The 25,759-nt window shown below is 38.3% G+C and overlaps 1 protein-coding gene across 2 annotated transcripts in view; it reads left to right on the forward strand.

Annotated features, from left to right (window-relative positions):
* The window catches only part of PHF20 (PHD finger protein 20), a 76,456-nt gene that overhangs the window by 44,039 nt on the left and 6,658 nt on the right, over window positions 1-25,759 (forward strand). For both annotated transcript variants that reach the window (XM_009329327.1, XM_009329328.1), the window contains 6 exons: window positions 4,916-5,095; window positions 8,464-8,562; window positions 10,474-10,635; window positions 12,955-13,124; window positions 19,471-19,570; window positions 22,876-23,071. In XM_009329327.1, coding sequence (XP_009327602.1) covers window positions 4,916-5,095; window positions 8,464-8,562; window positions 10,474-10,635; window positions 12,955-13,124; window positions 19,471-19,570; window positions 22,876-23,071 — 907 coding nt within the window. The remainder of the gene's footprint in view (window positions 1-4,915; window positions 5,096-8,463; window positions 8,563-10,473; window positions 10,636-12,954; window positions 13,125-19,470; window positions 19,571-22,875; window positions 23,072-25,759) is intronic.

Below are 25,759 nucleotides of genomic sequence, written 5' to 3' on the forward strand. Positions count from 1 at the left end.
CATGCCACCCCTAGGCTCATCTCTAGTGAGCCTGGTTTTATCCCCTTCCCTCTTCGAACCTAGTTTAAAGTCCCCTCAATGAGCCCCACCAATTCATGAGCGATGACCCTTTTCCCCCTGTGAGACAGCCGAACTCCATCTGTCGCCAGCAGGCCCGGTGCTGTGTAAATCATTAAGGTTGGAAAAGAGTTCTAAGATCATCGAGTCCGACTGTCAACCCAACACCACCACGCCCACTAAAATGGTATGTGGGTATATAATGGCAGCGTGAGTCTGGCAAGTTGCTGCCAGTCTTGGCTCTGCTGTTCTCCTTGCCATGAAGAAGAAAAGAAAGGAATGGACCTGCGATTTGGAGTTCAGAGACTGTAGAAAATCTGTCCCTACTGAGGAGTCCATAAAAGGTACTTCAGAAAAAAACATGCATTTTGTCAGTAGGTTTAAATTTTTGTACGTGACCTCATTGTTAGAAAATTCTGCCTCCTCAAAGTTAGTTCAATATGTCATGTTAATGCACAGGTGTCTTAATGCCAGGAACACATGTAAAGAAAAAAGGGGTCTCCTCTTTACTCATGTTACCGATGAGATACTAACTGTGCATGCATAGGGAACAGGTTGGCAAACTTGCTTTGACAGCTTAAACATATAAGGCATCCAGTTGTCAACTGATAGCTGTTAACATGTGAACCTCTGGCACGTGGCTTAGGGGTTTTCAGGGTGATCCTTTGGGGGGTTTCCTGTTTCCTCTTAATGTTGGCTGATAGATGCCTCTTTGCTAGGCAGTGGAATGTGTATGGGTGACCTACAAACACAGGGTTTCTCGCTGGAGTAGGTGAAGATCTGCATTAACACCTCCTGTGTTCTGCAGAATTGCCGATGGGCTTTGTGGCTTATCTGGAGATACTGCATTTAGTTTGTGGAGGAAGGCTGTGTGAAATACTTCAGCCGTAAGCCAAGATGATATGTGGTCTTAGAGTTCTTGAAAATATCAGTGGATATTGTCAGCAAATGATCTCACAGCTGTGGATGGTGAATATTGTTTAATTCGTAACACTTGGGAGTTCAGTCTCTTTGCTTCTTGTGAAGGCTGAATTATCTTCTTAACTGAGGTCTGACATCTTTTGTGTTCCATTGGACAGAAAGCTATTGCCTTGTCTGTCACTGAGTCTTGACATGCTTCGGTATAAGTTCTCTTAAGGCTTTGTCCTTGTGGTTTCTGCATGATTGAGGTGGTTTCATGTCTCAGGTCTCTATCTGTTAGTTTCTAAGATCCTTCACTGCTTCTGGATCAGCTCTTTATATGGAAGAGGATACTTCTCCCAGACTTAGAGAAGAGAGGCCTGAAAGAACTCTGTGGAAGAAGGCTGTGGGCAGTTAATCAGCAAGCCTCTTCGTATCCAGTTTTTTATGATCATATTTCCTGTTCCTGTTAGTGGTATTTAGCATCATCTGAGCTAGAAATTAATCTGCTGGTGTTTAATTCCAACATCACTGTTCAAGAACAGTGAAACTGTTCACTGCTCTGGATGTCAGGAGGAGTTTTGTGGTCTGTTTGTAGAGAATTGTATAATTCTAATGATGATTAATGATATTCTGGATCATAGAGGTATTAAAGGGTACTAATATCTATTTTGATTTTTGTTTGAGTTGGGCATCATCAGGAATGTGTGGAAGTTGTAGCTCAGATGCCACCTGTGTCCCACCTCAGGATATCTCTAAGACAAGTGCAGGTGTCTTCATGGGACCTGCATAGACAGCTTTAGGAAATGCATTGGTGTCTCCTATGCACTTCCTAATAGGAGTCTCTATGAGTATAGTCCTGCTGTTCACTATGGACTCGTAGTACAGCCTTCTTGTTGCGTGGTAGTCTCAGTGGAGTGCTTCCAGGGACAAGTGACTTGCAAGAGAAGTTAGTTAGAGCACTAAAAAAAGTTGAAGGTGTTGTCCATGTAAATACGGTGTACTGTGCGCTCTGTGTTTACCTTTCTTGAAACTGCAAATCAGGAGTTCCTGTGACTGGGAGGAGGCAGAGGAGTAGGAAGCCTTCTGGAGAGTGAAGGTTGGCTCAGGGAGTCAGGAGGATGAAAGCACATGGCACGCTCTGCAGGTGGTGCTAACGCAGGAAGTCTGAGCTTGGGGAATGCGCAAGTTTTAAAGGCATATACCTAAATACAAGTTCTTAGTTGTGGTTGTTATGGTGAGTAATTGCTCTTTGTCCCTTTGGGGGTAATTTTATAAATTGGCCTGTCTGAATTATACTTGAAAACGTTGTATTGAGAGGAAATAGGACACTAAATGTGGAATGCTTACAAGTTTGGGTCTTCATGGCACAAGTTTTAATGTTTACTTTCCCAAAAGTTTAGGATAACTTTCCAGTTTTTTAATCTCATCTTCTCAAATTTAGTCTTAACTCCTAAAATATATTTTGGAGTGCTCAAAGATCTCAAAAACCCTCTAAACTTTTCTATGAATAAAACAAAAGGTGTTTCAAAACTTAACGTATTTGTTGATAACTGTTTTTTTGTCAGTTATTGAAGAAAAATGTGTCTGGTGTAAGATAGAGTACCCTTGAACTCCCCCAGGATGGCATTACTGGTGGTTGAAAAACAACTTAAACTTCAGTCTCGCAAAGCTAAAAAACCTAATGGACACAGAACATGGTTTTGTTCCACCAAGAGTCTGTGTGCACAGATCTCAGCCCACAGGAAGCCCAGATGCCTTCTGCTGTTTGAAAGACTGGTGGGATCAAGGTGGCCATGGGGTTCTTCAAATGCTAATTCATGAAGTTGAGTTGAGCTGTTGGGAGAGGGGAAAGTTAGGAGGCCTAAATGAAGGTTGTCTGGTTTGTATAGCTTTCTCTATTGTAATTTTGGGGTTCCCTGAGAGGATGTTCTGTAAATATTTTTGGAACTTAATGCAGAATGGTAGATAATCGGGAAAGCTCAAGAAAGGCTTGTTTACATGACTTCTCACCTTGTACCACTACAAACAGTTTGCATTTCGGAAAGTTTGTTAGGACACTGGTGTTCCCAAACAGGTTATGAAGTACCTTAGTCTTATTTTTCAGCTACCGTGTACCATGGAAAAATGTTTTGTCTGAACTGATGGTGTCCTGTTCAACCCACTAATCGTGGAAGTCCTCAGATGAGCAAATTCTGTTAGCAAGAAGTCCTATAAAAATAGACCTGTATTTAAAAAAAAAAAAAACCACAACAAAAACAACCAAACCCCACCCTCTTTATACTTATCCCTGCAAGAGGAGAAGCTAGTCCTGTTGAAAATGGAAGGCCATACACATACTGCAGTATCCTATCAAGGAGTATTTTCTGGTTTTGATACTTTCTCATACAGCGGTATCGTATCAAGGAGTATCTTCCAGTTTTGATAATTCTTCATGAACAAAACATGCTACTTTCTACGGTCTTGCAGCTCTTGAGGTAAATAAGCACCCAGGGAAAGGCAACAGTGAGTTGCCTGACTGGACAAAAGGCACCTTTATGAGACCGTCTTGTGTGGAAATTTGGGGTTTGGTCTAATTTCTGTCTTCTGTTGTGGCTGCTCTAAAGCACTATGGCAGGTGAGTAGAAGGTAACCATTTGGTTACAGAAATAGTTATGAATGGCTCTTTTTCTTTTTTTCCCCTCAACTTCTAATGTAACTTCAGAGTGAGAGGACCAGGGTAAAAGTAATCTGATGGCCTTCGGATTTCTGGATCTTGGAGTTTCTTTCGCCTGAAGAGATCTACTTGATTCTGAAAGGTCCATAATGACATGTCTTAATGTCCTTGTTACAGCTTCAACTTGAAATGTTGGTCAGGGCAAAGTACTTGATCCCATTTCTTCTCCTAAGTATGCTCTCTTGAGATTCTTTTCCTTCTGTTTTCAGTAATTTTCAGGTACTGCTCACAATTATTTAGTTAGAGCTGTCCAAGTGAAAATCTAGCTGGCATGTAAGTCTTTAGACAAGAAGGAAGTTGCCTTTCGTATCCAATGAACTTTTGAGATGCTTATGATGACAGAATTGGACGTTGTTGATCAAAGTCAGCAAGCTGTCACCTTGGCTACTGGGTCTCCTTGACCGAGATACTTGATGCCATACTCCAAAATGGCAATGTACTTGTCTCGTTTAGTCTGGCTGTCCTACATGCCATGCAGCCTTAGCTTTTTATTAGCTTCACTTTTCTTTTTCCATGTCCAGGAGTCTTTTGGTAGGAATTACTAGCTGTAGTTAGGAAGATGAGAACTATTTGACTTGACTTAAATAGTAAATGGAATCTCAGATGAAGCCATGTCTGTATCTCATGGTTTTTGTGAATTTTAGGTAGTGATCCTGAATTCTTGCATCTCACTCTCAGCTGAAACACTGTTGTTTCAGTGGTATGTATTTAAAAACTGCCTGCCCTTAGATGTGCAGAGCTTCTCTATGCCACTTCTATATGCCTCATTACAAAGTACACTTTTGAAAACAGGCTGTGGTTCCTCTAATTAAATCAACAGGGCCCCTTTTCTTTTCTCTTAATTTTTATTATTAGTTTCTTCACCTGACCCATATCTCTTGTCAAACTGAACTGTCTCTCTTTCCATCTTTCCTCAAAGCCGCAGTATTTCTGGAAGAATGGAGCTTGGGGGAATGCATTTGCATCCACTGTTTCTTTTTGGGGAAAAAACAACAACAGCAACAACAACAAAACAAAAAAAACCCAACAAACAACCCCAAACCAACAAAAGCATTACCGGTTTTAGCCTTTAAATCAGCTTCTATTTAAAAGCTTTTCCGTGGTCAAGTTGCTAGGATTGTGAGTTGAGCAGTGTGTCTGATCAGAAATGTTCCATGTGGACTACCAGAGCTGCTGCTGGTGAAGTAGACTTAAATTTTGAAAGTATTTAAAGCTTGGACTTCATCTTTATTCTCTTTGTAGATGCTCCTCTACACATAGCCCTAAGGAGTACCCCATATAGAAATGAAAAAATAGAAAAGAGAAGAACTTCAACTCCTGTAAGTGTGTTAAATAGTCACCGACATTCTGTTAGAGAACAAACCAAGAACCACATAGCGAGATCACTGCGGAAGCCTCAAGAAAAAGAAAGAGTTGAAAATGGTACGCCTTTTTAGTTTAACATGACAAAGTTAAACTTGGAAAAGTTTTAAGCATTGTAAGGAACTGATAATATTGACAGAAAGTATTCTGTATATCTCCTTTTAGACAGTTTAATTTTTTATGAATGTACAGTATAAAATGTAAGTGGTGTTTTCCCCACTGTTTCTTTGCAGTAGTTTCAGATGAAGAATCAATATAGAGAATTTTATAGGTTTTCTTGCTATATGCATTGGGGTTTAATCTTCCCAGTCAGTGTGTAGTATTTTTAAGATGTAAAAAGTACTAAAGTATTCTTGCTTATTTTTTGCTTGTTTGATACGTGTTTGATACATGTGTCTTAATTCTGTTAAACTCTTCGTTGTCCAAAGCATTAAATATTTTAAGTAATTCTGAACTTGAGACACCTAAACCTAATAAAGAAAAAAAACGGGGGGAGGGGGGCAGGATGACCTAGTTTGTTCTTTTGTAGTTTTGTTTAATAGCATTTGACTACTTCTGGTAGTCAACATTCCTTGCTACTAAATATCTCTGAACAACTTTACGTCACAACTTTGACTGTTCAGTGGTATAGTGTAAACCCCATTTATACTGGAATGTACTATAATACAGGTGGGTAACAGCCATGCAGGGGGCGGTGTGTGTGTATACATACACACATATATAAAAATAATATATATTTAAATATATTCTTATATATACATAAATAATACAGGAATAATTTCTAGCATACTTCCAGATTTACAACATCACCACTTTCCTTCAGATATGTGGTGAGAATTTGAGTCACAGTGATGAAGAAAACACAAAAATATCTGTCCTTAAACTATTCTATCTGTAACAGGTGATCTTTGTTCCGGAGATCGTTTTGAGAAGATGGCCTTACTTGCCTGTCACTGTATTGTTCTGTTGGTCATAGTAGTCAGTCAGTACTTACCACCTCTGTTTATTCTCGGGCATCCTTTGCTGCCTTCCCTTGTAGGAAGGTTTGAATGAAATCCATTAGTGTCTCTTCATTGGGCTGACTCAGTGGGACGTTTCTTATTTGAGAGTATGGCATATAGAGATTAGAATAAGCTTTCACAGTGGTGGTGGAGGATGTGACTGAGTACTCATCCTGGTCCTGATTAGTCTTTCTGCTGTTCAAGGAAATTGAGAGGGCTTAGGTCTTTTTATGTTTTTGTCAAAAAAATCCTTTTTAAAAATGTGGTGGTTGTGTGGTGAATTTTTAGGATTATATAAGGCAGTTTACCTTTCTCTTTGATCATGTGAATCTATGAGGATGCTCCTAACCTAGGTAGCCTCCTTACCTGGTCTTTTTTCAGTGAGAATCCATTAGACTTCAGAATGCTTACAAGAAAAAAACTTGAGACAAAAAGATTCTTCAGTACAGGGTTTTTGGAAGGTCCCTTTTATAATACTCATTCTTTGCAGATTTTTTTTTCTTAGGAAAAAGAAATCCTGCATTAACTGTGCTGTGCAGTTAAGGTAGCTGTACACAGAAATTTGCAAACACTTGGATTTTTTCAGATTTTTAAAAGACATACTGGCAAGCTCAAGGGGAAAAAGTATGGAACAAAGTGACAATTTTTTGTCATATTTATCACAGATATGTTGATAGTGACTGAAGTAGCATACACTGCGCTCTCGGACATCTTAAAACAAATCAGATGATCTGACCATGCAAATTTCAATTCCCAGTGAAAAGATGCAAAATTTTCCTACCTATGTTGACCTCAGTTATTCTCTCTTTGCCCTTATGGAAGAATAAAATGGCAGAACTTACTTGCATCCCTGTGTATGAGCAGGGAGAAGGAAATGGTGCCCAGAGGATCCTGACCACTGGAGGACTAGGAGATGAGGACAAAGGAAAGTAAGAAGGAAGTTGGAAACTCTGTGCTGAGACTTAAATATGAACCTCTTTTTCCTTTTTTTTTTTTTTTTTTTTTTTTTTAACCCCCCTCAACAAATGGTAATGGAGCGGGGATGAAGGTTGTCTTTTGTGCTGCCAGTCATATTCCCTTTGAAGGACATGTAATTGGTATGGCAGGCTACTATCAGTGTCAGCCATTAATGTGGCTGCTGGCAATGCACAATTTTAGCAGTCGTCACTAATGACATGCCTAAAGAGGAACGTAAGTGGCAAAGAGGCAGGAGATGTTCAAGGACTAAGAGGATGGGGAGACAGAGAGCTGAAGACACTCATGAGGAGGAGCTAATGAGCATGTCTCCTGCACGCTCATCACAGCTGGTAAAACATGACTGAGATTTCCCGTTTCTCGGAGTCAGCTGTTTGTACCATAAATATGTAGCATTAGACTGCGAATTGGGGAGTTTACTATTAGGATGTGGGAAAGAGGTTAACATAATACACTGGTATTGCTGGTTTGCTTCATGAGTCGTTACAGACCAGCTAGGGTTCTAAAATGTTTTGTATAGGAGAAGGTTTCTTACAGCATAGAGTGTCTTTAGGTGTTTATTTTGATATCAGTAATCAGAAATTGAAATAGGTTTCTAAATGGGATGGTGAGTGGCTTAATCAGCTAGGCACTCTGTGAGCAGAGCCCTTTTGAGATGCAAGGCATCCTTCCATAATAGATTTTATGGTTGTACCTGTGGTCTCGGCTGAGTCAGGATAATTTACTTAAGGAATTGTATAAGTATCTAGAAATTCTGCTGCAGAGACCTAAGTCTGAAAGATAGGAGTTGTAAAAAAAAATGCTAGGATATGGAAAGCAAGGGTTTGTGCACATTACCTTGCAGTGGGGTTATACTTCATGGCAAGCATTCTGGAAGCATGCTTTGAGGATGGACTTGATTGAAAGATATCACCCAGTCATTCAAAAATTATGGTGGTTTTTTTATTCCCATAAAAATGGAGAACAGATGGTGATAGAATACCAGTTAAAGCCAACTGAACCTGTTGTTACTCCACTTTTCAATGAAAACAAAATATTTGACTGAGGAACTGTACTAGAGTTTGGGGGGTTGCAGTTTTGTTTTTGTCAGACTTCTGTCACAATGCTACTGAATGTTCAGCCATAATAATTTAGGAAATGGATATAACAAATCTCCCAGTATTTTCTTTTTTAATAATCTGTGAAGCACATAAGTAGTAAATGGGCATTAGTATACAGTGGATTTCTCCCACATGCTATTGTAATTCTGTTGTGGGACAATCAAATTAGAACTTAAAACAGACCATTCCAATTATGAGAGCTGGGAATTCTTACAAATAAGTTTTCTTGTTGTTTTTTGCAGTGAACTGGCCCTGATTGTCCAAAGAAACCTTGGAGGTCTTTAAGAAAATTAATAAGTAGAATGGTGTGTATATATCTTAAAAATTAAACTGGAATGTTGTCTAATTTCAGCTGTTAAAGAACATGAGAAGAACAAAGAAAGAAAATCCAAAGACTATGGAAGGTCCAAGTCAAAGAAAAAGAAAAAAAAGAAAAAGAGAACTAAGCCTGGTAAAGCTCTCTTTTCTTCTGTAGAGGAAAACAGCTTCATTATTTTGTTTTGCCTGTTATCCGGTTCAACATTCTTAAGAGTGGGCATTGCAGATAAGACTGCTTTCTTCATTAATCTGTTAGTTCTAATTTTATTAAGTGGTTAATATTAAATTGTGATTGGCAAGATAATTTATTTCCTGGTTTAGGTGCATCATTAATGCTGGATGACAGCTTATAATAGTGCTTGTAATGGCACTGAATAGATCTAACTCCACAATGGATATGTATGTCAGTCTTTAAGTCTGGCTTTTCATTAGCAAGTGTACTTGTATGCAAGTTTTACCCAGTTAAAGAGGGTGCAGATCCCCTTGATGTGTTAACAAGTACCCCATGTACCAGATGTTCTCAGTTGTATGAGTTAGTTTTGGGGCTCCTGTATGAATGATGGAGTTTGGGAATGTTGATGGGTCCTCTTTTTCTGCCGTTAATTTTGTTATTTCTTACATGTTCACTTAGTATGGGACTTCAGAGGCTGTGACAATGAGCTTTGTTAAGGCTGTCACATCCTAATTTTTTTTTCCCTAAAGGATAAATCTCTCCTCTCCTGGAAAGATGAAGTAAAAGCCTGATTTAAAGTCTATACTCATGCTCTGTCCCTGTGTCGTGTCTCATAACATGCTGTTCTACGTATATTAATAGGGTTGTAGGAGGAACATGTCTTGTCTGTTGAATTCTTCTACAGAGGCTTGGGAATGCTTTCCCTGGGCCACTTTACACTTTGAACTTCATATGTAGGCCCAAGTGTTATTGGGATTCTACACTTCTGAAAATCGCAATTTATTCTGAAAGATTTCTCTAGTGAAATGTTTGCAGATCAAGCGTGGCAACTTTCTCTGCCATTGATGGATGTCTAGGATCATTAATGCAGTACATTTCAATCTGGCATACATAATTTGTTAAACTAGAGCTCCTTACAGAGGAGTCTGAGATGGGAAAGAAAATACCTTATCTTTTTGTTTGCTGCCATGAAGAAATAGAGCAAGCTGTCATGAGAGAGTAGAGGGGAAGAACCAACTACAGGCAGACTAACTCAGAATTGTACTGAAACAAATCATTTTAGTGAGTTTCTGATTATATGGTGCCCTCAAATATAATGACAATATGCAAAGTATAATTTGTAGACTTATGCAGTGGTTGCACAAAGAGTACCCACAAATTGCTTGTCCACCTACCCTTGGGTTTTAAAATGTTGCTTGCCTTTTCTTGATGTTGCCCTTGTGGTTCTTCAGTCCAGGAACTTTGAAGGTTTCCTCCAGATAACTGATTGGAGGGTACTGGTTATAACTGCAGACAGCCTCGATTTATATGCAGTCCAGGACGTGGGGAATGGGTACTTCACAGAGGAACTGTTCTAGGTGTTTTCTCCACGTTTCTAATCGGGGCTTTTCTTTTCCACCCATGCATCCTGTTGCAAACATACACTAGGAAAATAAGAGAAGCGATGCTTTCTGTCCACTTCATAGTCTATGAAATTAGGGAATGTGTGTAATGGGATGTGAGGGAGAAGTCTCCAGCTAACAGTGCTTGTTTAGAAGTGTCTGTAATGCAAAAGCATTTGTAGACATATTCACCCCGAGGAATAGTTAGGTTTAAGTAACCAGTCTTTTCAGCCTTTTTCACTTACGCCAGCAGTGAAGGATAACTGAGCTGCATAAGATTTTTCTACTTCAGACAATAACTTTCTTGCCTCTAGAAAGCTTGCAAATCTTTCAGCAGCATAGTGAAGTCCTAGAGTCCTAGCATATTGAAGTAGAGACTGTCTCAGTGAATTATATATGCCTGCTATGGGCATGCATGGTGCTGTTTTTTCCTCTGCCAACTTTTTTTGACCACAGATTTCTAATAATAATGCTTCTTACAATTTTACAGAATACTCTGGCAGTGAAGAAAACACAGATATTTCCCAGGAGCTTTCTCCTGAAAAATCAGCTGTCACAAAATGTATTTCTTCAAATAAAGCATCTGCCCACCCAAGCACACTGCTACACTGCTCCGATTCTGGACAGCACAGAGGAAAATCAAAAACAAATGGTAAGATGACTCTCCTCTGGTTTGCTCGTTCTGTCTTTCATCACCAGTAAATGTGTGAGCTGCACTAATATGCATGAAAGCTGGTACTCATGATATAAATTTGGTTATTCTTACGCAGGGCTGTGTGTGTTTCCGTTCCCCTGCCTGAAGAAGTTGAACCCAGTTCATTTGCCAGCGCTTGATGTTGCTGCTTTTTGCTTTGACTTTACCTTCACAGAAGCTTTAAGACCGTTGCCCTTATTTCAGAATTCAAACTCATCTTGCACCTTTTTGCAGCACCTTATTAACTCTATAAAACAACGTTCAGACTTCAGTAACTAAATTTTTCATATTTCCTAAGGTTTCCTCAAAGTAATAGCTCATTCAGAGTTAAAAATAGATGCTATGCAAGTTCTATACAGTATGTGTGCTGTACAGTTTGAGACCACTGGATGTGGTTATGTGTAGTTGTACAAGTATCGTATGATATATGGTTATAATGACTTTCTGAGCTTCATAATGATGAGAAGCTCTTGAGTAACTATTTATTAGTGTCTTCATAGTACTTCATAAACAGAGCTCCTAAAAATGTGTGTTCCAGCTTTCATAATTTTTAATATCTTGGTCTATCTTGCTATTCACTGTCACAAGCTGGTACAATAAAAACTGAAGACAAGCTTTTTTTTCTTTCTGTTATTCTTAAAGCTCACAAATTTGAAGGAAATGGGAAATGTATGACAGCTTGATTATGTACAGGAACCTTAAATTCCTTATTGTATGGATATGCTGATGGTGACCATTTGACTTTTTTTTGACACAACCGTTTTATTGTTTGGTATTAGGCAAAATGTAAAAATTAACTGAAGTTAATTCCATTGTATAGGGAAAAGAGGAAACATTAAAAACTACTGAAGTGCGGATGGTGATAATGTCTTAAAACATGTTCTGCAAGTCTGATGAGTTGCATTTTTGGAGCATATTGACCATAGAACGTACTCGCAGTTTAGTAACTTGGCCATCAGTTGCTCAGACTTCTTTTGATCAGTACATAGACATTGAAAGAGGTGAAGAGTATTGGAAGTAGTTTTATTTCGTCCTTTTCACAATTACTTTGCTGCTTTTTGCATCTGCAGAACTTATACTAACAATAAAAGCAGTGCCTATATAAATAAGATCTGGTGTAAGTAATAGTAAAACTCTTGTGTAGAATGAAAGTGCAGCGTGCTTAACCTGTTGCTTCCAGAGTACTTCAGGAAAGTGGTGTATCTCAGAAGTGGAATAAAACTTTTAAACATGAAAATTAACCAGTGCATTGGGTTCTCAGCCCCTTAAATTTTAAACAGATATTTCTCCAAAAGATCTAGTTTATACCACAGAGTGGTGGTTCTATTTCTACAGTCTTGTTTTAGGGGCTAAGTGATCAAAATAGTTCTACCCAATATAGGTGAGAGACCACAATCTAGTTAAGAGTGACTAAAATTTTTACCTTCCGCTCTCCTCCAGCTCATTAGAGTATTTCCCAAATAATTAAAATTCTTATCTTCTCTCTCTGACTTTCCCATTCTATCCCCAAAGAAGGTGTAGACATTGCATTAATGTTATTGAGATAAGCATCTCAATTTAGCATGTTGTTCAATAAAGATTTTCTTGGCAGTTTTATTCAATCCACAGAGATGCATTAATGCTTTAAGTAGCATGGGAGCATTCTTAAAGAATACCTTGGGCAGTGCACTGCCCCCAAATTGATAAATGTGTCCTCAACAGGAGTCTGAATGAAGTTAATCATTTCTGAAGCAGGATTAAATTCTGTGTGGACTCTGAATGTTTCTGTAATGGAGACATCATTTTGTGAGATCAAATGGTTCATAAGACAGAACCCTCTTATCTCTTTTTGGGAGCTCTACACTTAAAGTACCAAGTCACAATTCCATACAAATTGCAGAAACTAGTGTGAATCCTATTTGAATTTATAGATCTGGTTTTGTTTATTATACTTACTTGTCTAAAGAGACTTTGTGTCTTTGGTTTGAGGCACTGTATGTTGAGAGTACAAGTTTAATGGCAGAAACTGTTAAGTTGGAATATTTTGAAGGCGCTGTTAATGAGACTGTAAAACTTCATTATGTAGTAACCTTCAATAAACTTACTGTTTACAAAACAAAAAGGTCTTACTGTTTATTGAAGGTTACTACATAATGTAGTAACATTGTGATGTTCCTCAAATTACACGGTGAACTCTTGCTTTTAGAAATGTATGTCTGCATACTTGGGATGAAATCTTGAGAGTTATTTGACCTCTTTGTAATTACTCGGGATTTTATCTAACTACTTTTTCTACAGAGGATGACACCCTGAGTGAGTCATCTATGGATAGCTTGCTTTGGAGTGATGATGACTGCAGTCAGGATGTTGATGTAATCACAAACCCTGACGAAGAAGTTGAAGAAAGTGATTTTGAGATTGTTCGCTGTGTTTGTGAAGTAAAAGAAGAAAACGACTTCATGATTCAGGTATGAAGTGGAGGGTGAATGCACATTTCGGTGAATACAGTGGAAGGTGTCAGTGGAGAAGCTATTGTAGAAATATGTACAGGTATGTTCTGTACGTGAAATAAACTATTGTTTTTCTCTGAAATCATAAAACTTTTTAAGGTAACCTGTCAGGGTGAGCAACTGCTATGGTAGGTGGAAAACTTTGCTTTTTGATACAGTTTGTGAAAAATTTTCAGTTTGGTTTTTTTTAAATTGAAGGAAAGTGGGGGAAGAGGGACAATTCTATACAAGCCATTAATGGTTGGCTTGTCACTTGTGGATTTACATTTTTCTAAAAATTAGAACACTTCCTAGGTTTAGAGAATACATACTTAAATCAGTGGGTTTTTATCTGGCTTTTTTGCTTCCCTCTAATTCTGAGAATGTTCAGAACGTTGCCATCAGATCATGGTACCCTTCCACTTCTCTGCCCTGGCAAGAAGTTTGACTTAAGCATACAATCCTCTAGATAGGATGAATAAAAAAATTATGAATTGAGTCTTTTGTTTTGAAGCAGAGCTGTCCATTCTGCAGCTTCTTCTGTAGTTTGTAAATTCAGAGTTCCTAATCGGTGTAAGGCCATCCGTCCATTCTCCATATATGTACTCTTTTTAAAGCAACTTTACAGAAAACTATTTCCAGCCAGAGCAGTGTCTCTCTCTCTCCTGCTTAAAACTGTTGATAAAAGCCTCTTTGGAACTGCCCTGGCTGTTCACTTTTTGAGACGTTTGTGAGTTATCAGGAAACCATACCCCACATAGCTGCTCTGAGCCATTCCACCCAGTTCCTATTAATTTCAAATAGTGAAGTCAAATATATCAAATAAAAACTTCTTCATCATTTTTTGCTCTAGTTCATTTTGTCACTGCTGCTTACATGAGCTGCATGGTCCCCTTTGGTAATTCCCTCTAAGTCTTAGAAGAAGCATATGCAGGGGCTTAAGTGTGTGATGCTCTTGAGCGTAGATTACAAGCTTTTCATAGTTGCCCTTCTGAAGAAATGAGTTTTTTCTTTTCTTTTTTTTTTTTTTTTAGGAGGCTCCCACCCTTCCTGTCTAGATAACTTTTTGCTTGTTGTGGGACCTCAGTTCAAAGTGACAGTAGTATAGCTTGGTAGCTGTGCTCATTGCAATTTTTAAGGTAATTATTGCATTCTTTTGAGAAGGCTGTTTCATTTGTGACAGGATATGGCATGACACTGACTTCAGAAATATTTTTCTGGCACACGGAGCTCACCCCCATCTGCAGCTTTTGAATTCACTTTCCCAGGCATTCTGTTGCTAATTTTTGTGAGGTTTGAATCCCACTTCATGGGACCCCTTACTGGGATAGTTGCTGGCATGTTGCTGTGAACTGCGTTTCTTTTTTGCTGCTTGGAACTAGGAGGAAAGACAGAAGTTGATCTATACCTACCTCACATCTGCTGCTGATTTTTTGGTGGACTTTATTGCTTGAATGGAGGTAGAAACCTGTGAAGGAGAAGAGAGGGTACACTGTTTAAATTGTAGTGTGAATAATTCTTATCAGGAAACCATACCCCACATAGCTGCTCTGAGCCATTCCACCCAGTTCCTATTAATTTCAAATAGTGAAGTCAAATATATCAAATAAAAACTTCTTCATCATTTTTTGCTCTAGTTCATTTTGTCACTGCTGCTTACATGAGCTGCATGGTCCCCTTTGGTAATTCCCTCTAAGTCTTAGAAGAAGCATATGCAGGGGCTTAAGTGTGTGATGCTCTTGAGCGTAGATTACAAGCTTTTTCATGTTGCCCTTCTGAAGAAATGAGTTTTTTCTTTTCTTTTTTTTTTTTTTTTTAGGAGGCTCCCACCCTTCCTGTCTAGATAACTTTTTGCTTGTTGTGGGACCTCAGTTCAAAGTGACAGTAGTATAGCTTGGTAGCTGTGCTCATTGCAATTTTTAAGGTAATTATTGCATTCTTTTGAGAAGGCTGTTTCATTTGTGACAGGATATGGCATGACACTGACTTCAGAAATATTTTTCTGGCACACGGAGCTCACCCCCATCTGCAGCTTTTGAATTCACTTTCCCAGGCATTCTGTTGCTAATTTTTGTGAGGTTTGAATCCCACTTCATGGGACCCCTTACTGGGATAGTTGCTGGCATGTTGCTGTGAACTGCGTTTCTTTTTTGCTGCTTGGAACTAGGAGGAAAGACAGAAGTTGATCTATACCTACCTCACATCTGCTGCTGATTTTTTGGTGGACTTTATTGCTTGAATGGAGGTAGAAACCTGTGAAGGAGAAGAGAGGGTACACTGTTTAAATTGTAGTGTGAATAATTCTTTGGCTTCTGCAGCAGGACAGTGTAGAAACACCTTTTTTTCTCTCAACAACAGCCTAACTTTAAAATTTTTTAATAGGGCTAGCGAACGCAGCTAAATTTGATTTTTGTCCTCAACAGTTGAGTTTAACAGCTAACTTCACTGAGTAGTTTTCTTTGGCCTTCCATACTATTTTATGGAGATTTGCTCTGGAAGGTATGACACTTTTTTTCTCTTAGTGCTGAGTTCATTTTGATGGACACCTTTGTATTAGTGTTGAATCCTGACAATGCAGGGCAAAAGATACCTTGTGCATTGGTAGGAAAGGGTGCCGTGATGGGCAGTGGTCAAAATTAGATAAATAGCATCTGAGTGTATAGGAGGAAAAGGAGTCTGACAGTTGAGAATAAAGGAGGCTGTCTGCCTTCTGATGAGATGGCTCAATGAAAAACACAAAGATCCCGTCTGGAGTATAGTTTTCTGGCAAATGGAGGCTCAACACTAGTCTATGATTGCAGAATGCAGCGAACTTGTCAGCTAGCTCAGGACATAGTCTATGGATAGCTGTCATGTAAGGCTTTGTGGGCTACTTCTGAGATCGGTTTTCTAACTTGAACTAATTTGGGGTCTTTCTGAGTGTATTGCAAAGTTTTAAACACTTCAGCTGTGTTATAAAAGAATTGTCTAGGAGAGCAGGTTATTCTCTCTGGAAAAGACATGCAGATCGGCAGCGTGGTGAGTAGCTGCATTTGTTACAGGGATTGAAGCAATAGGAATTGGAGAGCAAGGAGCTGGTAACAAGATTTTGGGGGGATAGGTTAGGCAGATGGTTTGCTTAAAGTACCAAATGCTGTGCTCCCCGCACCTTTCTGTCAGCCTGTAGTTTTGGGGAAAATGTTTTCAACAGTCTGGTCTTCTGTTGTTGATGTAGAAATGCCTGACTTAGCTCTTTAAGTATGGAACATTAATACAAAGCAAAGATGCTGTGTTATACAACTATGGAATTATGATGAGGGGAGCCTATTTTCAGCTTTTCAGAGGTGTAGTGCAGAGATTGACACTTCCCTTTGACTTTATAGAGTGAGAATCCTGCGTAGTTGTCATAACTTTGTAAGAAGGAAAGATTTCTTCCCTATTTCCTACTCAGACTTTGACACTTGGAAACTCAAATTTGCAGGTGTCTACCCTAAAGAACGTGCATTTAGACTTGCCCTCTCTTCCTGCAGATAGGTAATTTTGCTTGGTGTATGGGTTTTTAGAAAGAATATTGTCATTCTTTGTACTTGTCTCCATTGGGGTGTTTATTCTGCCCACTTATTACTCTGACGAGATCTGACTGAAACACGCTGACGCTTGGGGTACTTGCTTGAGCATGTGCCTGTGTGCCAGTCTGCCTTGACTTGGTATCAAAATCAGGAGCCAGGGCAGTTTCTCCATGCATGTGACTGGAGGTTCATTCCACCCAGGATACATGTATGGTGCCCTTTTACAAGAGGGAGAATGGTAAGTCATTTCCTTTTTGAACTGCGATCATTTCCATGAATGTGCCCAATTTAGAAATAATGAGGAAAAAATGTTAATTTTAAAAACAAGCAGCACCTTTATTTTTCCTGAAAGATGAGGGACCATTAAGGTTTAATGAACCCTTACACAGTTAAACCGAGGGTTTGTTCCATTTAGGTCTTTAAAATAATAATAAAACCCCCCAAAAATTCAGCTTAGAGATTTTGCAAAAAACTCTTCCTTTATCTTGAACTTGCCTTAAATTAATCGTCTAAAGTAATTTGTGCATAAAGAATACCATTCATTACACCAGGAGACTGAAATATGGTTTTGCATTTAAAGTAAGTATCTAGCTCAGTTAGTAGAAGTTAAAACTGGAAAAAAGTATAAAAAACAATACATCATTGGTCAATGGTGTTTCATTCCAGTCTCTATAACTTTGAAAGGAGGTTACTGGATTTCATTTATGAAGCCTGTGTAAAGTAGTAGCTTAGCATTTGCCATGTGTTGCTTCTGAAGGCACAGGACTCCCTTCGTAGGGTAAGGCTTGGGCCCAGAAAAGTCCAGACAAAATGTCATTGTCCCTTCCTTTTGGATTTATACCTAAACATTGGTGAATTTGTGTGTGATGTAGAGAATTCTGGGGCTGGATTTGGTGGCCTTTGAGGTGAAGGATGTAAATGGACTTGGGATATTTTTGTTCTGGTAGATGAACAGCTGCTTTAAATACATGTACATTGGGTTCAGTTATTTCTTTCACGGTTGAACTTCGATTTAAATATTATTGCACAACTCTGCATGTTTTTCCTCTTTAAAATCTCTTATTTGGCTTGCTTTGAATCTCCCTACTACTGCCTGGGCAGGGGGTAGCTTCTATGAAGCATGTGTCCAGAGCAATAGCCTGTAGCCTGGCCAGCCAAGCTGTGAAGCAGAACATACAGATAAAAGGAAGGACCGGTGCCCTGATGGGGTGGATATTTAAATATCAGTTGAGTAAAATAAAAAGAGTTGGGATGCTTCATTAGAGTTCTGGGCAAATTTGCCTGAAAAAATCGCTGAGTGTAGCTCTGTGCCATATGGCATGATTTATAGGATGTAAGTGTAACTAGGTCCAGGAGCTCCCTTCCTTTCAGCATGCAGTTTTCTTAATCTGTTTTCTTCCTTTTAGGACACCTTTTTCTGGCTCTTACTAATCATCTTTGTGAGAGAAGGATGGTCTCTCAGCCTTTTTTGAAAACATCTCCTTATTGCTTTAGGACTGTTTACCCGTTTTGTAAGGCAAAACATTGTTAGTCGCATCTTCAGAAACCTGTTTCTCTCTAACCTTTTACATTCTCTGTTCCCAGTGCTTCTGTTTCCTCCACACCTAGACCACTAATTTAATGCGATGACGTATTAAAAAACTGGTGGTCCCTTTCTGTCTCTCCTAGCTTGAGGAAAGGCAGCAGATAAGAAAAGCATTAATAAAAGTGGTATAAGTGGTCTTCAATACAGATGAGATGCTTATCAAGTTAGCATCTTTGTAAGTCAGTGAAGAGGAGCATCTAAGATTGCTTGCAGTTGCTGTTTGTGTTTGCTTTAGCTCATTTTGAAAACCTTTGCCAATATTGACAAGATCTCTGCATTAAGCATTTGGCTTGTGCTCTGAGAAATAAAGGTTATGATCTATTGTCTTATTGCTTGTGAAAATAGTAATTCTGAACTGACACCACAGTTTCAAATCAATTTACTTAATATGTGGGGTTTTGTCCCATGTTTCAGTGGTCTTTAGGCTACAGTTGAAGTTTTGTCTGCTTGTTAAAGTGTGGGTGGGTGGGGAAAGTGACTGAAACAGAACATGTGGATATAGTTTTTCCTGCTCCAAAACTGTATGGCTTTAAGTACAGCGATTGCATTTTAAATAGCATAACTGCGCTGGAAAAGTAGGACCAAATTATATTTGGTCTTTGCCAATATGATTGCTCACACTTGGAAGGATATCAGAAGTTTTTAAAGCTAGTACAACTGCATCTGCACTTTAGTTTTACATTAGTAGAGCTACCTTTGAAATAGATAAAATGTTAGAGATAAAAGTATTAGTAAAGCATAATATTGGCTAGTCTTATGTGACATAAATATCACTTGGATTTTATAATTGAATGTGACTTACTGTTTGAAGGGGAAACCTTTTAATTCAGAAAACTTGGTATGTTTTGCTAAAGAAAGCTTGATTGCATACTGTTTTCTGTCCTGATTATGTGTGCATGCATCTTGTGAAAGATTTTCATCTCCAGAGGGAACACTTTTGCACCTTTCAGGATCTCTGCTTCCACTTCGTAATTGTTGTCATTCTCCAGAAATCATGCGAAAAATGTGTGGGAAGGGTTCAAATTTTATTGTAGTCTGATTCTTTAATGTATTTGCTTGTAGCTGGAGGAGGGGGTGGGTATTAATACACGTTTTTGTCTTAAAATATGTAGATGCTGTGTCAATTGGGGTAATCTCATTGAGCTCCTGTAGGCTTAACTTCTCTTGATGTGCACTTCTTGACTTTAAACAGTGTGAAGAGTGTCTATGCTGGCAGCATGGAGTCTGTATGGGTTTACTGGAAGATAATGTACCTGAGAAATATACCTGCTATATTTGCCAAGATCCTCCAGGTACAGAAATTTAAGGTTACAGAGCCTTCTTATATATGAAGTAACTTTCTTAGTTTTTATATATATATATATATATATTTTGCAAAGATTAAACTTTTTTTTGCTCCCCTAACTGTGTCTGTCATTATAGGTAATTGAGATCAGTTATAGATACAGAAAGTTTAATTTATGTGAATGTACCTGAGTCAATATTGTGAAATTACAGCTGGACAGGAATGGAAATGAATGTTTTAACTGTGATGACCATCTGTCACGTATTTGCCAGTAATAAGGATTGTACTATCTGGCTATGGAAAATGAATTTAGAATCACTCAGGAAACTTAAGCAAAGACTCCCCATGGGCACATCTTACGGGATGTGACTGCAGCTTTCCTCCAACGAGGCCAAGCTTACGCATTCTTTAAAATAAGTCAGCAAGAGGCTTGCTGGTTCTCACCACACGTGCTTGTTACGGAAAGGCACTTGCAATCCATGTATATAAATATAAATTATCTTGGGTAACACAGAGATGATTAAGCAATACATTCTCTAGTCCTAACTATGTATTTTAAAATGTCTTAGTCCATCTTATGCAGCAGGTAAAATTACGCTTAAAATTTCTGATTTCCTACTCTATGAATTATAAAGCCTGGCTGAATGTGGAAACGGGTGAAGTTCAGGCTTGAGTCCATGTTCATAAGTGATGAGAAAATGGGGTCTCTGTTTGCCTAATCACAAGACATTTTTGGTTTATTTACATATTTGGATTGTGATCTCAGCTTTTTTTGGCTGTTTAAAACTACCAAGTCTTCGGTAGCTTAACTCATTGATTTGTGTAGTTCATATACTAATGTTGTTTGTACTCTTAGCAAGGAAGACATGCTATGCTTACATTCAGTTATCTAAGTAGTAAAATAGTTTAACATTTATTTAGGGTTTTTCTACAGTATCTTGCATCCAGGGTTTTAACCCCCTATTTTCAAGATATTTTGCTTTGATTTCTGTCCATTTGAGTTAGTTTTACACTTAACTAAAGTGCCCATGCAAACTGAAGTTGTGCCATCACACTTGAACTATTTGTATTTAGTAAGAAACTTTATCAGAATGCTTTTTGGTAAAAACTGATTACAACTAACACTTCATTTGCTTCATTAGTTTAATCACTTTTATTAACTATTGCTTTGAAGATCCTGAAACTCACATCTATTTTTATTTGGGATTAATTTTTACCTCTGCCTTGGAAAAGGAAAACATATCCAACTTTTTGACTGCAAAAGTGGCTTCTCAATTTCAGTGAATCTGCTGTTGGCTTGAAATGAGCTAAATAGGCTTTATGAATCTGCAGAGAAGTTGCTTTTAAAACTGGGCATGGCCATTCAGGAAACTCTTATTTAGCAGCTTTCCCCAGTTTAGTGCTGGGACTTGTAACAGTACCATTCATATTGTTGGAAATAGTTGCAAGTTTAGTGTAATTATACCTAAAAACTGTACCAACCGTCATTTTAGACAGTTTTTTTGAGTCAAGTGGGATTTTTAAGAGATTTGTTAACTTTTACCCTTGCTTAAACGTTATCAAGATGCTTACGATGTGACAGATTCATTCAAGCCATAGAGAGCATACATTGTTGGATATTGTCTTGTGTCTTCTCTTAAGCTTATACACCTAGAAAGAGAGCACTTTTTGTCTCTGAGTACACCACTAAGAAAAAAAGCCATGGATGGGCTTCAGTTGGATAATCTCAGTGTTGTTAAGATGACCATGGAGTTCTAAAATCCAGGATTTTATTCTTGTGGACTGAACTTCATTTTCTGTCACAGATGGTAGCTTCTCTAACACAGAAATAAATGCATAGGGGTTAATACAGGTATGTCAGGAATGTCTCCAAAGTGGTTCTGGCCTTACCTAGAAGATCTCTTGCTTGATACAGCATATCTGCCTGAAAAGTTGAGCTGTTAGAGCCTTGAAAATCCATTCTTCCCTGCGTTGGTTTCTGTTTGAGAGGTTTTGGAGGTCTTGCCTCAAAACATTGAGTATTGTCCTATACAGCCTAGTGGCTGAGTGTGCTTATAAGTGCACTTGTTTGCTTTTACTCCTTTACTGAGACAAAGTGTTAGTATTGATTTTAAGTTTGAAAGTGTCCTTTATGTCCATGGATGTTCATACAGGGCATGATATAGAAACCATTTTGCTGCCATTCTATAACTACCATCCAAAAGCATATCAATACCTGTGACCAAGTTCTGCTCATTTCTCAGTACGGCTTCCAAAAAGTTGTTTTGCTTCATTATGCCGAAGTTAATAGCGTGGGCAGCAATGCTACGTAATATGCATGTAGTGCAACCCCTTGTTCTCACTCTGCTGCCTAGTAACTTTTTTTGTCTTCTCCTTAACTGCTGAAACTTCTAGTCAATGTTAACCTTGCTTATATTGGAGACTTTTTTGTGAATATCATTCTGAGTCTGTGCTCCAATATTATCTAACTTTGTACGTTCGCTGACTGGGCTGTATATAGGCCAGTGAATGATGTGGTGTTTCTCAGGGTGCTGAGCTGTCTTCTGAGAACATCTGTTGTAACAATACACTTTACAGGGTGTGTGTGCGCTTTTGTTGGGTTTTTGGCTTGGATTTTTTTGTTTGTGGTTTTGCAATTTAGCAAGCATCTCAAGTTTTACTCTTTCCTGCTAATACCATTTTGCTTGGCTTCTTAAGTTACTCTTACTGATGCATTTATCACATTTAACATAATTTAATTTCAGCTGTTGTTGATATTCCAACCTCTTAAGCTAGCATTAGCATTATTAATACCCTGACGTAGGCAAGTTCTCCATCAGAACCTCATCATTGATTCCTTTAAAATTTACTTCTGAGTGAACGTACTAATACATGTAGGATGCTTAAAAACAAGACCATTGGAGAAGGGAAGTTCACTGCCTCTTGCTGCATTTTTCTGTCTGCAGAGAGTGGTATTCAAACTATAGCTTTAGTTATAATCATGGCTCTAGACAGTGTGATACCCTGCTAAAAATACAGTTTTCTCTGTGCATTAGCTGCAATTACCTGTTGTGGATGTCCTTTGATGGAATTTGGGGTCTGAATGCTTTTATAGTGGGGCAGAGGTTTTTGACTGAGGTTATCATCTCACTTCCCACTTCACAAGTTCTTGGTATCTTCAGGGTTTTGTCTGCTATTATAGGATCTTTATTGGTACTGTTGATAAGAAAAATAAGCTGTTGCAAGACTTTGAGATAATCAGAATTACTACCAGTAATGTTAACATGCCATAGTTAATGCTTCATTTTAACACACTCATTACTGTTGCTTTAGGTCAGAGGTCCAGCTTAAAGTACTGGTATGAGAAGGAGTGGTTAAGTAATGGTCACATGCATGGCTTAGCATTTTTGGAAGAAAATTATTCCCACCAGAATGCCAAGAAGATAGTAGCCACTCACCAACTTCTTGGCGATGTACAGAGAGTGATAGAAGTACTGCATGGACTGCAGCTGAAGATGAGCATATTACAGTAAGCAGTATTTAAGTATCAGTTGGCATGTTCTCAACGTGAATTAGATTTCAAATAGTAGAAAAATAAACAGAAATTCAGACTTATTTTTTATCTTCTTTGTGGATATATAATGACATAGTTTGAATTGCTAACGTGATCTTGGAAAACAACTTGGCTGTTTAAAAACTACTTAAGTGTGTTGAGGAGTGTAAATTGACTGTGTATAGAAGGGTTGGGAAGGTATGAAGTAAAGAGGGAGAAAACTAGTAACAGCAGCTTCTCCTAAAGCACCTAAATGGATTTAAGTAGCAAGAAGAGGATAGGCGTATAACCGATGGCAGCATTCTTATAACACTTGCCTTCTCCATTCCAGTAATTCTAAATCATAGCTTTTCCAGCAGAAATCAAATCTTTTTGTTCGGCATAATGTGCTGCTCTGTTGTAGTGGGAGAGCAGTTGCACCTTCAGCAACCTGTAGCAATTCACTTCTATGCAAAGATTATTACAGATATATATGAAAAAATAACATATTCTGTAATCACTGTAGAAATCAAGTTTTCTGCATCCTTTCCTGTTTAAAGTCATCCTTGGGTTCTGATGACTGAAAAAATCTTTTTCTAACTCAAATCCAGCAGTTTTAAATTGATTGAATCCATATTTATAATTCATTAGTTGATAAATTGCACAGCAGCAGCTATTTGGAAAGCAAAGCTTTTAGTGTTTCCAGTGTTCTTTAGAACTTTTTTCCCTTAAATGTAATCTGTGGTGATGCAGTAGGGCCACTGGCAGTACCTGAAATGCTTAAACAATGGAATAATGCTTAAAGCACAAGAGTAGCAATTTTAACGTAAAGTTTTGCTTTTCTATTATGGTATCCTTTAGTCAGATTTATAAGTAACCTCTTTCCTCTTTGGAGAGGGTAGAACATAAATATTGTAAGAGTACTCCTTAGGCTTTTTCTTAAATAGCAAGACTTTACTTTGTGGCTTTCCAGTTTTAGAGTAAATTGAGATCTGCATAGCACTAAGGTATGGAGCACTGGGCAAGTGTGTGATGCTTGTTGCAGACTTTGTTCCTTTTCTCTCCCATCCTGAAGTTGGTGTGATGACCAGGTTTAATTAAAGATGAAGTGTGGTCCTGTTAGGACCATCTTGTTAAAAGCTATAGCCCCTGTTTTCTTTATCATTACATAAATCACAAAGGATTTTAAAAGTTGCTGAATTAGAAGAATGATTATGTTGTTGATGCAGATCTACCATCTAGGGGAGAGGAGGTGATTTCACAGCTGCCTGAAATTATTAGGAGAGTGTTGCTCGGTATTTCAAGGAGGTGGCAAAGGATCAGAGGTGATGTTGACGGTGCAATGGGAGGGAGAGCCAGCCTTCAGAAGGCAATAGTTAAAAGGTTGCTCAAGTGTTAAGCGTTTGAATTTTCATCCTTGTATAGCTGTTGCATCATCTTTCAATTTTCTGTCTTCTGCAAAGTTATCCCTTGCTCTTTGCTGAGCAAAATAGTGCCTTTAGGCGTAGAGTATCAGTGGAGCTGGAATAGAAAGCTTTGGTAAATGAACACTTGGCTTTTGCTTTTCTAGATGTGCCTTCAGGATTGCTCACCAAGGATATCATAGACATGCAGTCCTTGGAGGTAGAGGCGCTTGTATAAAGTGGTCTGAGCAAGTCCTTCGCAGTTGTACTAACTGTAGTTTCCTCTGATGGACACTGAAGAAACCTTAGCTACTGTAGAATGGATTAGAAAGCGGTTACTTTGGAAGTAAAATGGTCATGTTTTGTTGAGTGGTTTGGCTAACAGCTGGAAAAGCTGGATCAGCTTAATGGAGTAATTCCATCTGCCTTTGTTTGCAAGGAAGCACAGAGTGGGGTTTTGGGGTAGACCCCCTCCTTTCAGCGCAGCTGAATGCAGGTGCTTTAGGGTCAGGATTTGCTTCTGCTGCATTCTTGCAGCCTGTAGCAGATAAGCTGCTTACTCTTTGAAGATAAGCAGGTTGATTCTGCTTTGCTCTCCTTTTTACTGCTGTTTTAATGCCTGACAGACCTGTGGAAGAACAGTATCAGTTACAATGCTCACTCAAAATTTATTGTTTGTTATATCTGTGTAAGAATCCAATACCTATAGTTGTCCCTGCTGCTGGAATAAATAATGTATTAGTCAATTTGAAAACAATTAAAACAAGAATTTTCATAAGAAGCAGGTAGGGGGACTATGGCATGTTGGTGTACCAGGCAGTAGAGTTTGCTCGGCATCTTGGGATTTAAAAGAAAGTTAAAGTTCTAAAGGAAATACTAAAGAAGTTCTACACCACCACCCCCCCAAGTCCCCAGTTGTTGTTATTAGAGGGTTACAAAAGATCAATGGATTGAATTTTAAAGTTTATTTTGGGGAACTACAGGCTAAAGTTTGATACTGAGTGGTTTGAGGAGGTCTTTTTGTTTTACTGATGTTTAAAATTGTTAAATTCTTAGTTTAGCTTCAGTGTACTTGACTTGTTTAAAATACTACTAAAACTACCCTAGTGAAAATGAGTTTATGCTGTTAATAAATTGCAAATATTGAAGCAAAATGCTTCTTCAGGGGCAACATTGGTGAAAAGTTGTATGTATCTATTTGAAACTTATTCTTCAATTTTTTTCTTAATGCCAACACTTGGCTTACATACCATGTTATAGAAATGAAAATAGTGAACCTAAC

The sequence above is a fragment of the Pygoscelis adeliae genome, unplaced genomic scaffold, assembly GCF_000699105.1.
Source record: "Pygoscelis adeliae isolate BGI_AS28 unplaced genomic scaffold, ASM69910v1 Scaffold407, whole genome shotgun sequence".
In the NCBI taxonomy this organism is placed as follows: Eukaryota; Metazoa; Chordata; class Aves; order Sphenisciformes; family Spheniscidae; genus Pygoscelis; species Pygoscelis adeliae.